Raw genomic sequence first — 16,345 nt, forward strand, 5'->3', positions numbered from 1 at the left:
ATGTAGAGAGCAGGCTTCAAACTGAGACACAGGAATGTGGGGCCTCCCACAGTCCTAGCTGACTCCACCCCCTCCAGGTAGGGAGAAACAAAAGCTGGATGCCACAGAAGTTTGCTAGCCTTGGCAAATGCTAGTCTTGCAATCAAAACACACACAGACTAGGACATATCCCTTAAAGAGAAACCAGTTCCTTAAAATCACCCCTCCTCCTGTTAGATAGCTTGAAGGGGGAAAAGGCTTGATGCTGTTGTTTAGAAAAGGTTGCTCACCTCATGAAGCTGATTCTGCTCTTCCCAGAGTAGGCTTCAAACTGAGCCTTCTTTGAGTAAGGTATGCTTCAGATGCACTGCAGAAAACTTCCTGTGTGTACACAGCTTATTCCACAGTTTGTGGAAGTATGAAGTTTTGGTTTGGAGTTACTAACTTTTTCTATTCTCAGTAGATGAGGCCCTTGTTACAGTATCTGCAGAGCTGTGATTCATGGTTTCACATATCCACAGTTGGGTCTTAGAGACCTGCTTTATTTATCCGTGCGTAGGAAAATAGGTGCAATTCACCTATACACAGCTCCTGAGTGACTGGAAATGAATTAAGGTGTCATTTGCAGCCACCATTTTGCAGCACAGAGCCATTTTGTGGCACTTCCACCCCACACCCCATTAAAAAATTTCCCTGTGAATATCTGCAAAAATTCAGAGGATTTGGAGGAGCCTTGCTGCAGACCTGGAGAGCAAGGTCCTCTTATTTCTTCTTTTTGCCTTTTTTTAAGTTTAAGGAACCTAAACCCTGGATTCCCACAGGGTTCAGGTTTCTTTATTCACGGTTTCCATACTCTGAGTTTCAGGTGAGAATGGAACCTCTGCAAATAAGGAGATAGTTTCCTCAAAGATATTTGAGGAAGACAACCTAAGATGTTTCATAGCTAAAGTAATCCAAGTGTGTTTGTGCAAGTATTTATATATACACACATGAAAAAACTTTATTTTATTTATATATACACACTCACAAGCTTTTCCCGCTATTGGTAGCTCATGCAATCTAGGTCAGTTATTTGTACATTCATGATATATGTAACTAAATCTGCTACTGCCTGCAGCCCTGTTTTCAATATGGCTTGTGATTTTGAACATATTGCACACCTGCTCTTGATCAACAAGTGGTTTGAATACATGTTTATATCTATTATGGGAGGTGTGTGGAATACAATAGTTTGACAAAGTTGAAATTGTATAGGTCTTGCTTCTTCTGTCATGCTAATGTATGCCCAAAATGAAAGTGTATATCTTTCTACCAAAAAACCCAGTTGTATTTTTAATGTCATGCATGCAGCACAACCTGAAACAGGAATGTTTGCATTCAATACATTATTGTATGCTTAGCTATTTTGTCCCCTGCCCACCAACCCCATCCCCAAAACAAAACTGCCTTCAAATCCAGTTTGGGTCAAATGCCATATCACCTCCTGCAGATGTTGACAAGTATTCTACTAATTTCTCAAGGGCTGGTGTTGGGTCTGATAAACTATTGGCATGCCATGAATCAAACAGAAAATGTTTAAAAACATTTTAAACACAGAAAACGCAAGCTTGGCATACATATTTTGCAGGTACAAATGGGATCCTGAATGGTCTAGAGAGAAACATTCTTGAAAAAAGATGCAGGTTCCTCTCTCACATACTCTTCACACAACAGAGTAGAGTAACAGGTTCTTAGACAATCATTTGAGCTTTATTTTAATTTTAGTTTTAGCAACTCTCTCTCTGCAGGGATACAATGGATGAAAACTATAGCAAGAATGACAGCACTACAAAACCTAAAGGATGGAAGCACTAAAGCCTCGGGTGCCCTGCTAATGAGGTGAGGCAGAGGCCTAGAGTGGTGAACTGGCAAAAACAGCAGACTGGCTTCCTCCACTAACCCTACCTTCACCACCTTTGTTGCCCCCAAGCCATTTTTCTTTTTCTTTTTTTGCTGTGTACCAGCCACTACCCTCCCTCCTCCTCCTCCTCCTCCTCCATCCCCTGTTCAAAAGGCCCAAGTCTGCCTTCCCACACATCTTGGCTCAAGTGAAAAGAGCTCAGAAGATGAGGATGCAGAATGTATCACAGACCTCCTTGCAGTACCAATGCATTCCAGTTCTAAAGATCTAACAATGGACTCAAACGAACAACCATCAGTATTGGGCTACCAAGAGGGGAATTCAAAAGAACAGGCACCACAAGAGACAGCCGAACTGGAAGAACCACTGGCCCCACCATGCCCTCACCCCTCTACCCATATCATCTGATTCTGAGGACTCCCTAGAAACCCCACCAGAGGTAGAGGAATCACTACCCGGTTGCAGGAGCCTGCTGTTAAGCAACAAGAGACGGCCTCTTTAAATGTCTATTGCTGTTGGAACTAGAGGGAGGAGCCTGAGACTGGATACTGAAGGCAGGCCTTTGTAAGGCCTCAGTTTAGAAAAAAGCAGTTGCTGAAGCAAGATGGTTGTAGAAGCCTTGCCCTGTCCTAGCCCAACTCCTACATAGATCTGGTTCCCTGGTTCCTGACCATGGCCTTTTCTTTTGCCTGCTCCTTGTTAGATTCCTCGGTTCCTGACCGAGCCTGTGTGACCTATATTCCTGTCTTCTTCTCCTGAGGACTATCCTACTCTAACTATGAGACACTTGATCTCTAAACCTGAATATAATTGCTGGGACCTTCTTTCAATTAATGAGTGTAGGGTCGATTAGAAATTAACAGGTTGTACATATTTGTTTTATGACAAAATCAGTTCACATGTAATATGAAGCTTGCTCGCCAGCGCTCTCTCTCTCTCTCCCTCTCTCTCTCTCTCTCTCTCTCACACACACACACACACACACACACACACACACACACACTTCACAAGTGAGCAATTTTAAACTCATTTGAGATGAAGCCAGCTTATCTTTTCCCACAGATTTGCTGGGAAATAAAGGTCTGTCACATTATTATAGCCTCCATTTATTTCCTTTATAAATGCTGAATTATGCCATTGAGAATATATACCCATAAATACAATAACATTTAAGTATTGTGAACAATCCAGTGGTATCTTCCAATTTATATCTCATCAGTTTGACAACACCTATCCTTCAAATCTGTCAGCATTAGCTTAAAGCAGCTATTCCTTATAAACCTGAATGATGGATAACCACTCTAAAAACCTCATCATCCCATAAAAATGTATGCCAATTGGATCATATGTTCATGTATTATCTTGCCCTCTACACCAGTCTTTCAAACTAACAGTTGTACAAGTCCCCCTTTCAAGTGAATTAAATGGTAAACTAGTTATTGATAGGGTATGTATCTCACTTTCAACAGCTACATGAATCAAGTGTGTGTGTGCTGGAGTTTTTCCCCTACATCATATCTCTGCCTCTATTTTCTTTAAATACTCAAATGCCCAATTCAGTTTGGGGCCACATGCAGATGTGGGAACAGGAACTGTATTATCCTCCTCCTCTTTCCTGCCTGACACAGCAGCAACAGTGAAATACTGCCAGCTACTACCAAATATACATGTAGAATGGTTGTGGTAGGGCAGCACACAATGGGTTTTCCTCCCCCTCACATTTTTCCTTTTCTACAAACATATGATTGACAATATTCCAACTATTCCATTTGCTCAGCTCTGGCTGCTGCAAGTGAGCAGATCTCGATCAGGACTAGTGAGTTTAGAAAGGAATTTGCAGTTCATAGCTGAAAGCTGTGGTAGTGAAAATGGAGCTACCTACCTCTTTTAAAGCATGCTCTAGTCTCCATCCACTTCAAGTTAGTTGAAATAAAAAGGCAATTAAGTTACACACACCGGACATCGGCATTTCTAGTGAAACAACCGCTCTTCAGACACAGTGTTCACAAACAATAACAGCCATGAAACAGTAGTCAAATACAAACCTACCAATGAAACCTGAAGAAGGAGGGTTTGGTTGTATCTTTTCCTTAGTGTTCTCCTGAATGATGTCCCAGAGTTGCCATATAAACTTTGGATGGAGAATATAAAATGGCTGATTTGGATTCTTCCTGCGATGCTGTACATATGGAGTAAACAAGTTGTAGTCTGGCTTCTTATACCACTAGCAGGGGGAATAAAACAACAAATACTTCCTTAAAGTGCTCAGTACATACCAAACTGCATCTAAAGTGTCACATTGGTATCATGGTATGGCAGCAAGCAGATCTGGACCTCTGCAAAATTGTATTTATTTATTTAGTGCATTTATATACTGCCCTATACAAAAAGTCCCTAGGCGGTTCACAGTATAAAAACCATTAAACATTAACCCAAGACAATTTTAAGATACAATAACAACTCTAAAAACCAAAACTTTAAAGCTATAAACTAAAAGCCTGACTAAAAATGTATGTTTTTAGTTCCTTCTTAAAAACATTCAGAGAAGGGGAAACTCTAATTTCATGAGGAAGCAAGTACCAGAGTCTGGGGGGAATTCTAGAAAAGGCCCAGTTTTGAGTCGCCACCAACCGAGTTGGTGGCAACCTCAATCGGATCTCCCCAGATGATCTTGGGAGATGGTGGGGTTGACGAAGAAGAAGGCGTTCTCTTAAATACTCAAGGCATTCTCTTTGGAGGAAACAATTTATCTAGATCTACTTCAAGCTGGCTTTTGAGCACGCTGTGGGGTTGAGACGACCTTGGTTGGCCTGATGGACAACTTTTACCAGGGAATCAACAGAGGGAGTGTGACTCTGTTGGTTCTTATGGGTCTCTAGGTGGCATTCGATACCACCGACCATGGTTTCCTTCTAGATCGCCTAGGGGAGTCGACAATAAGAGGCACTCTTTGCAAAGGTTCCACTCCTATCTCTCAGGCAAATCCCAGATGGCAGAGCTTGGTGATGGTTCCTCTCCAAAACGGGAGCTATTATATGGAGTCCCTCAGGGTTCCATTCTGTCATCAATTCTTTTTAACATCCACATGAAGCTGCTGGGTGAGATCATCAGGAGATTTGGTGCAGGGTGTTATCAGTATGCTGATGACACCCAAATCTATTTCTTCTTATCATGATCATCATCAGGAAATGGCATTCATTCCCTTAATGAGAGATGCACGTTTTGGGCAGCATAGAAATATTTTAAATAATTAAATAATAATAAATGCCTATGGTCAGTAATGGGCTGGATGAGGGTTAACAAATTCAAGCTGAATCCAAGCAAGACAGAGGTGCTCACTGTGGAGGATCAGAATTTGAGGGATGAGTTAGATCATCCTGTTCTGGATGAGGTTACACTCTCCCAGAAGGAACAGGTACACAACATAGGAGTGCTCTTAGATCCAGGCCTCACCCCGGTATCTCAGGTGGAGGCTATGGCCAGGAGCACTTTTCATCAGCTTCAGCTGATTCAACAGCTGCACACATTCTTTGAAGAGAACGATCTCAAAAAAGTGGTGTAACAGCTGGTAACCTTCAGGTTTGACTATTGCAATGCACTCTACATGGGGCTGCCTTTGTATGTAGTTCAGAAACTTCAGTTAGTTTAAAATGCAGCAGCCAGACTCGTCTCTGTGGTAACCTGGAGAGACCATATTATGCCTGTTTTGAAACCATTGCACTGGCTACCAATGTTTCAGGGCAAAATATGAAGTGCTGGTTATTAGCTTTAAAGCCCTGAATGGATTGGGTCCGGGCTACCTTAGAGAGCGCCTTCTTCTGCATGATCCCCATCGCACGTTGAGGACATCTGGAGAGGTCTATCTCCAGTTACCACTGGCACGTCTGGTGGCGACTTGGAACTGGGCCTTCTCTGTAGCTGCTCCTGGCCTATGAAATGCACTCACAGCAGATATCCATAATTTAGGCTCATTGTTGGCCTTTAAGAGAGCCCTAAAGACTTACTTGTTTGGCCTGGCCTTCCAAAGTTTTAAAATTGTTTTGAAGTATTTTAATTGGTTTTAAATGGTTCTGAACTGTTTTAAAATTGTGTTTATATTGTTTTAAGCAGTGTGTTTTAAATGGTGTTTGTTTTTATGTTTTTTAAACTTGTTGTGCACCACCCAGAATCTTTGGATGGAGAGGTCTAGAAATGTAATAAAATAAATAAATAAATAACTGACCTGGCACAGAGCATCTGCGCCCCTAGTTCTTCCTGTCTCTCTCCCCCTTCAGCCCCATTTCATTCCCCCATTGAGCCCCATTTCATTCTCTCCCACCCCAGTTCGCTCTCCCCACCCCACCCCAGTTTGTTCTCCACCCCAGTTTCTGATCTCCATGGCTGGCCTGGGGGTGCGGGACTCCTTCTTAGTCTTAGGCAGGAGGGTCAGTGGAAGGAAGCTCCCTGTTATTCTTATGCTGTGAGCGGCTGCTTTTGCCCACAGGTGGAGGGGCTGCCTTAGGATCCTCTCAGGCTTCCGCACCCCCCCCCCGGGCCCTAATTGCATCGGTCATCATAACTTTTGGTGAAATGTGGATTCCTGCAGAGGTCTGCTGCCGTATATGGTGTTGCAACCAGCCTCAGAGAGCAGCCAGCCCAGGACAGAAGTGCTTACTCAGGAGGCCGGTTGTGCAGTGCAGGCCTAGTGCTCACGACTGTTCTCAGCAGCTCTCCTCCTCGGGCACTCCTGCCAGTGAGACACAGCAAAGCCTAGTCTGGTCTTGGAAGTGCTGGAGTTGCGTCTTGGACTGCAGCCATCAATTCATTCTCCTTCCCCACCCCAGTTCATTCTCCTTCAGCGGCAGGTGGCCAGCCTTCTCCTCTCCGTCCGGTGGCCAGCAGTCCTGCCCTCTAGTTTGTCGCCGCTCCCCACCCTGTCACGGTCTTCTTCCCCGCCAGCCTCTGCCACCGTTACCCCTCCGCTTCGCCCGCCTGCCCACCACTGTTGCCGCCGTTTTCTTCTTGGCTGGCCGGCTGCCCTCTTCTGCCCACCCACTGGCTGTGCTGCTGCTTTTAGGCATCCCCCCCACCCCGAACACTCACGAGAGCTGCCACGAATGGGATTAGTGACGGGTATGTTTAAGAGAATTATATATATATATATATAAAGACAAATACCTCGGGCCCAAGCCATTAAGAGCTTTATAGGTAATGACCAGCACTTTGCATTTTGCCCAGAAACCTATTGGCAGCCAGTGTAGTTCTTTCAAAATGGGTGTAATATGATCTCTTCAGGCAGCCCAGAGACCAACCTGGCTACTGCATTCTGTACTAACTGCAGTTTCCAAACTATGTACAAAGGCAGCCCAACATAAAGTGCATTGCAGTAGTCAAGCCTGGATGTTACTAGCATATACACCTCAGTTTTAAGGTAGTTTATCTCCAGAAATGGACATAGCTGGTGAATCAGCCAAAGCTGATAGGAAGAACTTCTGGCCACTGCCTCAACCTGAGAAATCAGGGAGAGATTTAGATCCAGAAGTACTGCCAGACTACGTACCTGCTCTTTCTGGAAGAGTGCAACCCTGTCCAGAACAGGCAGATCTAGACTACTTCCTAAGTCTCAACCTCCCACACTGAGTACCTCTATCTTACTTGGATTCAGCTTCAGTTTGTTCTCTCTCATCTAGCTCATTACCACCTCCAGGCAGGCATTTAGGCCATTTCCTGATGAAGCTGACATGGAGAAACAGATCTGGGTGTCATCCACATATTGATAACACTCAGCACCAAATCCCCTGATGATCTCTCCTAGCAGATTCATATAGACGTTAAAAAGGATTGGAGACAGCATAGAGTTTTGTGGGCTTCCATACCAGAGCTCTTCTTTTGAAGAGCAACAGTCTCCAAGCGACACCATCTGGAACATACCCAAGAGGTAGGAGCAGAACCACTGCAGAGCTGTGGCTTCCACTTCCAACTCCTTCAGGCGCCCCAGAAGGATACTATGGTCAGTAGTATCGAAAGCCTCTGAGAGATCCAAAAGGATCAACAGTGTCACACTCCCCCTGTCAATTCCTAATTGGAGATCATCCAAAAGGCTGGCCAAGGTTGTCTCAACCCCATAACCTTCCTGAAAGTCAGTTTGAAATGGGTTGAGAATCCGCTTCTTCCAAGACAGCCTAGAGCTAAGATGCCACCACCCTCTCAATCACCTTGCCCAACCATGGGAAGTTAGAGACAGGCCTATAATTGCCTAATTCTAAGGGATCCAATGTAGGCCTCTTCAAGAGTGGTCTAATAATTACCTCAATAAGACAAGGAAGCATCCTGCCCTCCCTCCCTTTTATTAATTGAAAGCTATTATTTCTTCTGGGATAGCCACCTAATGGCGCAGCGGGGAAATGACTTGACTAACAATCCAAATGTTGCCGGTTCGAATCCGTGTTGGTATGTTTCCCAGACTATGGGAAACACCTATATCGGGCAGCAGCGATACAGGAAGGTGCTGAAAGGCATAATCTCATACTGTCTGGGAGATGGCAATAGTAAACCCCTCCTGCATTTTACCAAAAGACAACCACAGGGCTCTGTGGTCACCAGGAGTCAACATCGACTCAAGAACACACTTTACCTTTACTCTGCTGTCAAGGATAATTTAGAGAAGCAGAACTGACCAAGTTGTTATGTGCCAAATAATTCTAAAATACAGAAAAGTATGATCTATAATTAATCTAAAGTAGGATGTGAATGCTAAAGAACCTAACATTGAAGCTGTTTTATCCCAAATTCTTTAGAGGCAAAGATCTAGAAGGAAAGAGGGCTCAGCAGATAGAAACTCCCCCCCCCAAGTCTTGGCTGAACCCTCTCCACGATGAGCAGTTAAGGAGGCAACTCTCAGAATTAGGAGTGTGCATGGTTTTGGTCCGGCATGATAGACCAGACCGCCGGACCGGTCCGGAGGTCCAGCGGTCTGGCTGGGCGGGGGACTGTGACTTTAAGCGGGGTGGTGGTAGTACTTACCGCCCCCCCGCCGCCGCGCTTCCCCCTCCGGCGCTGTTCCTTTTTAAAATCTTCTTGGGGCGGCAGAGCTCCTCTCTGTCGCCCCTGCCCCCGTCGTCATTTGAAAAGCTTTAACAGAGACGAGCGCTAGCGGTGCGCATGTGCCCTGCGTGGCGAGTGCGCTCATCTCTGACACTGCAGCGCACGCGCCGCATACGTCACAGTGATACGTCACAGTGACTCATCTCTGTTAAAGCTCTGTTAAAGCTCTGTTAATGCGCCGCATACGTCACAGTGACTCATCTCTGTTAAAGCTTTTCAAATGACGACGGGGGCAGGGGTGGCAGAGAGGAGCTCTGCCGCCCCAAGAAGATTTTAAAAAGGAACAGCGCCGGAGGGGGAAGCGCGGCAGGGGGGGGGGAGGAATAAGTACTACCACCCCCCCGCTTAAAGTCACAGTCCCCCCCTGCCAGACCAGGGGGGACTCCGAGCCACGCACACCTCTACTCAGAATAAGAAGAACCTTTTACCATCTATAAGATTCATGAAACAATTTATGGCCTTGCTAAGCAGCAAAGGGTTACAGGACTAGCAATAAACTCCCTGTGGTTGCACCTGCTAGGAGCAGAGCCATATCACAGTCTGTTCATCTTCTGAGTACAGGCCATTCCACGAATGGATTCAGAGTGCTGAAAACGTAACTTTTAGTCCTCTTGCTTCAGTTTATCTTCAGCTGACATTCATCCCTATGTCAAAGTTTTTAACACAATTAGGATTATGCAGAACCAGAAGGTTTTTGTTTCAGACTTCATTAATTGTTGAACTGGCCATAGCTGCAGGTAAAACTCGTAAGGTTGGCTCATAGATGATAGGACAGCTACCTCTAGTGGCAAAAGATAAAAATTCATGCAATGAGGCTGGCAGATTTTTTTTTTTTAATTCCTTGTGAAATTTAAAGTTGTGTGCTTGTTGTTCTCTGTTCCTTTAATCAACAGGAATTAGAATACTTTCTGCCACTTCTATGTATCAATTACTTGAGTCAGGGAACTCAAAAAAGATTTGAACTGGCTAAAAATTTAAGGGTTGTATCCATAAAAAAAAATTAAGGGTTGAAAAGTGAATCCTAAGCACTTCTGAAATCAGTGGAGACAAGTTAGTCACAATTTTTAGAATATAACCCTAACAGTAGCCCTATTCACACATTATGTTCAACTCATGTACAAGTTTACAGTGTACTCAGTTATTCACATGGTTATGTTAAGCACAGGTACAGCAGTAGCTCACTAACTGTACCACACATTTTAAAAGTCTCTTTCCAGGTTCTTTTTTAAAAGGAAAAGTCATTCACACACAAACTTGAATGAGTAAACAGACATCTGTACTCTCATAGAACTATGTCTGAATATGGCAAGTGTAGCGGCAAATTTCTCCACAAAATCCACCATTTTCTCACCTAGGAATAGATTTGAAGGAGACAAATGGAGGGAAAATGCCAGCTTCCACTATCTTTTAAAACTGAACTACAAAACGTTGTTAACATCTAATGTTTAAGAAGGATTTGAATGTAAGAGGAGCCCTGCAGCATCCGGCCCATGGCCTATCTAGTCCAGCATTCTGCTTCCCACAGTGGACATTCAAATGCCTCTAGGAAGCCCACAAGGAAGGAGGAGAGGAAGGGCTTTTCCTGCCATTGCTCCCCTGCAAATGGTCTTTGGAGGCATACTGCCTCTGAACCCGGAAGTAACCTATAGCCATCCTGACAAATAGTTATTAATAGACTTACCTTCCATGAATTAAAGCCATCTAAATTGGTGGCCATCACATCTCGTAGCAGCAAATTCCATAGATTAGTTATCCATTATAAGATACACTGGGTGAAGAAGTGCTTCCTTTTGTCCATCCTAAATCTCCTGCCAGTTTCATTATGACCCCTGATTCTAGTATTGTGAGGGGACAGAGGGGAAAAAGACTTCTCTCTATCCACTTTCTTCACATTGTGCATCATGCCCCATTAGTCACCTGTATTCTAAACTAAAAGTCCCAAACAGAGTAGCCTTTCCTGTAAAGAAGGTGCTCCAGTCCCCTTGATCATCTAGTTGCTGCCCCTTCCTGCACTTTTCCCAGCTACCAGATCTGCAAGTATCAGGCATGGTAGATCCACTCTGCAGGGACATAGCTAGGAGAGGCGGGCCAGTGTTCATCCCTTTCTCTGGCAGCCTCCCAGAGTGAGGGAGATAATGAAGAAAATAGGGAGGGATGGACCTGGAGGGCCCTCAGGAGCTGGGGGCCCATGTTCTTTGAACCCTTTCGCTCAGTTATAACTATGCCCCTGCCACTTTGGGATTAAGCTGTGTTGACTGTTGTAGTCTAACCCAGTGAAAGAGTGTTAAGCCACCATGCTAACAGGTGCCTGTCCCCTGTGGTTCTTCTGTTGCCTCTTATGTCTTGTGCTGCCATTCCTGGGAAAGATGCTTCCTGGAAGTGCTTTGATTTTGAGAAAAACATGAAGATGAAAACATAGTGGTGGACACACTGCACAATGTTATACATGCAGTGGAGTGTAATGTGCAAGAGCACTGTTGTGTAAATTGAAAAACTGTACAAACTGAGTTGTACAACAGTGTGGCTGCACTGTCATGCAATTTTGTGCAATGTTTGTGCTTGTGCAACAACACTCTTGCGTGACTGTGAATACATTACATCCCCCTGCATGCATAACATTGCATAATGTGTCAGCCGTGGAACTTTGTTTCATTTAAACAGATTATAACTCGCGTTAAGCACATTCTTGCTGATAACTCACCACATTCAGATTTGCAGAATAAGGAGCAGGATCCCAAGCCACTAAAATAACATCTTTATATAAGGAATTCTCAATGAAGTGGTGATTAGGATTAGTGAGAATCTGTAAAGACAAAAGCATGCTCTCTTTAGAAGCTTTCTTAACTGGAACAATCGCCTTAACGATTTCTTTTTAAAAGGCAAAAAGCCAGTATAATTGCTAAAAATACTTTTCATTTTAAAATGAAATACCAAGATGCATAGTTTTAAAACAGGACTGCACAACTTTGGGCTTCCAGCTGTTGCTGGACTACAACTCTCATAATCCCCAGGCAACAACAAAAACAAGATAAGGGGGGGCGGGGGAGAAAAGAAAAAAGAACCCTCCCACACATACGTTAAAAACTAAAAGCCTGGCAAAATAGATAGGTTTTCAGTAGCTTCTTAAAGGACAGCAGAGAAGGGGCATTAGGAATCTCAGGAGGCAGAGTGTTTCATAAGGAGGGAGCTGCCACAAAGAAGGCCCTCCCTCAAGCCCGGGTCCCACGTACCTCCCTTGGGCCCAGAACTCTGAGAAGGCCCACCTGAGACGACCTCACAGGGTGGGTCGAAACTGGACAGGGGAGGCAGTCCTGAAGGTACAGAGGCCACAAACCTTGAAGGGTTTTATAGGAGATAATGCACCTTGAATTGGACCCAGAAGTGAACTGGCAGCCAATGCAGCGACCTCAGCAAAGGAGAAAGACAGTCATATTTTCTACTGCCCATAAGCAGCTGGGCCACAGCATTTGGGGCCAGCTGAAGCTTCCGAGTCATCTTCAAAGGCAACTCCAGGTAGAGCACATGAATGGTTCTTTTTGGAAAGTCTACTTCCCTGTCACTTAATCAAGCCTTCCACTCCAAGAGGCCTTCACCTCTTGCCAACCTCCTTGCTTATCCTGGAAATCAGGCTCTGTACCAGAGGTCTGGAGAGTGGCAAATGTAACACCGATTTTCAAAAGGGATCCAGGGGCAATCTGGGAAATTACAGGCCGATTAGCTTAATGTCCGTTCCAGGCAAATTGATGGAAAGCATCCTCAAGGATAAAGCCAGTTGACATAGTATGCCTGGACTTCCAAAAAGCTTTTTGACATAGTTCCTCATCAAAGACTCCTGAGGAAACTTAGCAGTCATGGAATAAGTGACAAGTACATGTGTGGATTGCTAACTGGTTGAAAGACAGGAAACAGAGGGTAGGTATAAATGGAGAGTTTTCACAATGAAGGGAAGTAAGAAGTGGAGTCCCCAGGGATCTGTACTGGGACCAGTGCTTGTTAATTTATTCATAAATGATCTAGAAGCAGGGGTAAGCAGTGAGGTGGCCAGATTCGCAGATGATACCAAACTCTTTCGGGTAGTGGAATCCAAAACGGATTGTGAGGAGCTCCAAAAGGATGTCTCCAAACTGGGTGAGTGGGTAACAAAGTGGCAAATGCAGTTGAATGTTGGCAAGTGTAAGGTGATGCACATTGGGACGAAAACCCCCAACGTCAAGTATACGCTGATGGGATCTGAGCTGTCGGTGACTGACCAGGAGAGAGATCTTGGGGTCGTGGTGGACAGCTCGTTGAAAGTTTCAATTCAATGTGTGGCAGCTGTGAAAAAGGCCAATTCCATGTTAGGGATCATTAGGAAGGGGATTGAAAATAAAACGGCTAATATTATAATGCCCTTATACAAAATGATGGTGCGACCACACTTGGAGTCCTGCGTACAATTCTGGTCACCACATCTAAAAAAGAACACTGTAGAACTGGAAAAGATGCAGAAGAGGACAACCAAGATGATCAGTGGCCTAGAGCACCTTTCTTCTGAGGCAAGGCTACAACACCTGGGGCTTTTTAGTTTAGAAAAAAGATGACTGCGGGGAGACATTATAGAGATCTATAAAATCATGCATGGTGTACAGAAAGTGGAGAGAAATAAATTCTTCTTCCTCTCCCATAACACTAGAACCAGGGGTCATCCCATGAAATTGATTGCCAGGAAATCTAGGACCAACAAACGGAGGTACTTTTTCACACAACGCATAATCCACTTGTGGAATTCTCTGCCACAAGATGTGGTGACAGCCAACAACCTGGATGGCTTTAAGAGAGGTTTGGATAGCTTCATGGAGGACAGGTCTATCGACAGCTACTAGTCGGAGGGCTGTGGGCCACCTCCAGCCTCAAAGGCAGGATGCCTCTGAGTACCAGTTGCAGGGGAGTAACAGCAGGAGGGAGGGCATGCCCTGAACTCCTGCCTGTGGCTTCCAGTGGCATCTGGTGGGCCACTGTACGAAACAGGATGCTGGACTAGATGGGCCCTGGGCCTGATCCAGCAGGGCTGTTCTTATGTTCCATCTGTTTCTAGTCCAACAACCTTCTTTGGAGATTGTGTGCTCCTCTCTGCTTCAGAATATTGGATTTTTGTTTTTATTTTAAGAAATCTGACTATCCACAGTCTCCTTCTAAGAAGTCCATTTCACGGCAGCAAGCCTACTCTGGCCTCTTCAATTATATGTAAAGTAGGATAAAATACCATCACTTCGATCAGAAATTAATCTGAAGGCAGTTTCTGATCATTGTCCTAAAATGGGTGTTTCTTTGGGGGGGGGTGATTTAGGAAGTGATGGTATTTTATCCTACTTTACATGTAATTGAAGAGGCCAGAGTAGGCTTTGCAATGAAATTGCGTCATATTGTGACTTCTAGCATCATCATCATTTTTATTCAAACTAGATTGCTTGCATCTACAATAGGTTGTGCTGGTGCTACAGGCTTTGGTCTGTTGCAGAAATGTCCAAAAATGCGCCAAAAAATTGTGTGCCATTGTTGTCATCATCCCTCTTTTACTTGTGTAGGTGGGAGGGGGGCTGTTCCACTGGCAGAATGTTGTTTTGCAACCTTCCTTACTTAACCCGCTTTTATGTTGCTTGTGGGAGAAAAATGCTTGGGGGAGGGAACGCAGGGCACATTTGATGCTATTGTTGGCCCTAGTCTGCTGCATCTGTGATATCTTGCTTGCTTGCTTGTTGCTGGCTGCTGCTGTTACCCTGTGTTAGGAGGGGGTGCGTGCGGCAGTGCCTTTCATTGTTGTTGTTTCACATTGTTCTGTGTAGATCAATTGCATTTCAGGGGTGGGGGGGTGGGACACAACGGATGTGGTGAGTGTGTGACACAGTGGATGTGCATGACCTTTGGAAAACCTTGTTCTTTGAAAAGATCTGCTGTTGATGTGTGCTGCATCCAACCTATGGCCCCAATGGGTGTCTGCTACCACGCAGATTCCAAAGGAATTGGGCAAAGAGGTGTTTTTTAAAGAATTTCTGAAGTTTTCACGTCTTTAAGCTTCCCCCCATAGAGAATAATGGATATTTCAACAGCTCCATAACTCTACTTGGGGGGCATCAGAGTAGCCCAGAGCAAGTTGTGGTGTAGTGCAGCAGGACGTGGTGGTGTAGTGTGGTAGCAGCAGCAGAAGCAAGACAGAGAGCAGGCAATGCAGCAGTCCGGGGCAGGGAGAGACTGGGTGATCACACTCCCCACCTCCGTCTCCTTCCCCGCCACTGTCCAAGTAAGAGAGGGGAGCTTCACACTTCTAAATGAAAGAAACACAACAGTATGAGAAAGAATGATTTCATTTTACTGGGAAACAAAGGACTTTACAGCACCTTGCAGCAGAAATTAGTAAAAAGTTTGTGTCTACTTAAATTTTACGGCATGCATCGCTGTTGCCAGGCAGAACAAGGAAGAGAAGGAAGGCTGGGGGGGGCAGAGCTGAATCTCCAAGAGGCGGCCACTGAAACCCACAGCGCTGACACCTCTATGACTGCTGTTTGGAATAGGCACAAAACCATGGTTATGGCAAGGCAGGAGTCACACATTACGCTTTGGTGGCCAAAGTTTCAGCGGTTAACCTTAGTGAGAACCGGAGATACAGACTTACAGACGTTCAGACATACAGGATAGCCACAGTTATAGCTGACCAAGGTTGTAACTGCAGTACACCTGAACAGACGAAGCTGCAGTTATGGGCCAAAAGCTAACTCCAGTTTGCCTCGCCAAACTCCAATTGGAACCTTCGGTTATCTCTAAGTTTCACCAACAACAACTGAGTTTTTGGTGCCAAAGCATTACGCACTACTGCTGACTCAGCTATAACCTCAGTTTTGTGCCTATTCTAAACTCCAATCATAGAGGTGGTGGGGATGTGCCTCGGTGGCTAGACAGCAGGGGCAGCTTCCCTCTCCTTCAACTAGAGTTTGGCTGGCCACGATTTGGTGAACATCTGTGGCGATTTAGAGTTATGAATTGAAACCTCAATCATGCTTAATTCTAGTTAACTTGTATGTCTGAACTGGGCCAAAATTTGGTGTTTCCCTGGACAAATCGGAGGTAGCTTTTGGCCTGTAACCATGTTTAACTGCGGTTATCCATTATGTGTGAATTCAGCCATTGACACTGGAGTGTGGTGGGGAGTGTTAAGGATTCCTTTGTCTGTATCTTAAAGTGAACGGCTTGAGTGTATAAATAGAAGGATAGGCTCTGTTGCTCTTCACTCTTCTAAGAAGAGAAAATTAAGACCCTTCTCAGCTTGTGCAAGAGTAAGTCAATGCATGTAGTAAAATATTGTTGGCCCTTTCCACTTTGATCTGTTCAAAAGGTATGGCTCCTGTAAAA

At 44.7% G+C, this 16,345-nt stretch overlaps 1 protein-coding gene across 12 annotated transcripts in view; it reads right to left on the minus strand.

Annotated features, from left to right (window-relative positions):
* The window catches only part of ST6GAL2 (ST6 beta-galactoside alpha-2,6-sialyltransferase 2), a 146,306-nt gene that overhangs the window by 18,253 nt on the left and 111,708 nt on the right, over positions 1 to 16,345 (minus strand). For 10 of the 12 annotated variants that reach the window (XR_008318870.1, XM_053306197.1, XM_053306198.1 and 7 more), the window contains 2 exons: positions 11,664 to 11,765; positions 3,929 to 4,103 (listed from right to left, as the gene is read on the minus strand). Coding sequence is in view for 10 of the 12 variants with exons in the window: in XM_053306197.1 (XP_053162172.1) it covers positions 3,929 to 4,103; positions 11,664 to 11,765 (277 nt within the window). In the remaining 2 variants the exon portion in view is untranslated. Of the gene's footprint in view, positions 1 to 3,928; positions 4,104 to 9,475; positions 9,607 to 11,663; positions 11,766 to 16,345 lie in introns of those variants that run through there. The other 2 variants (XR_008318871.1, XM_053306192.1) reach the window with 2 other exon arrangements.

Source organism: Hemicordylus capensis, chromosome 3, assembly GCF_027244095.1.
Source record: "Hemicordylus capensis ecotype Gifberg chromosome 3, rHemCap1.1.pri, whole genome shotgun sequence".
Classification (NCBI taxonomy): domain Eukaryota; kingdom Metazoa; phylum Chordata; class Lepidosauria; order Squamata; family Cordylidae; genus Hemicordylus; species Hemicordylus capensis.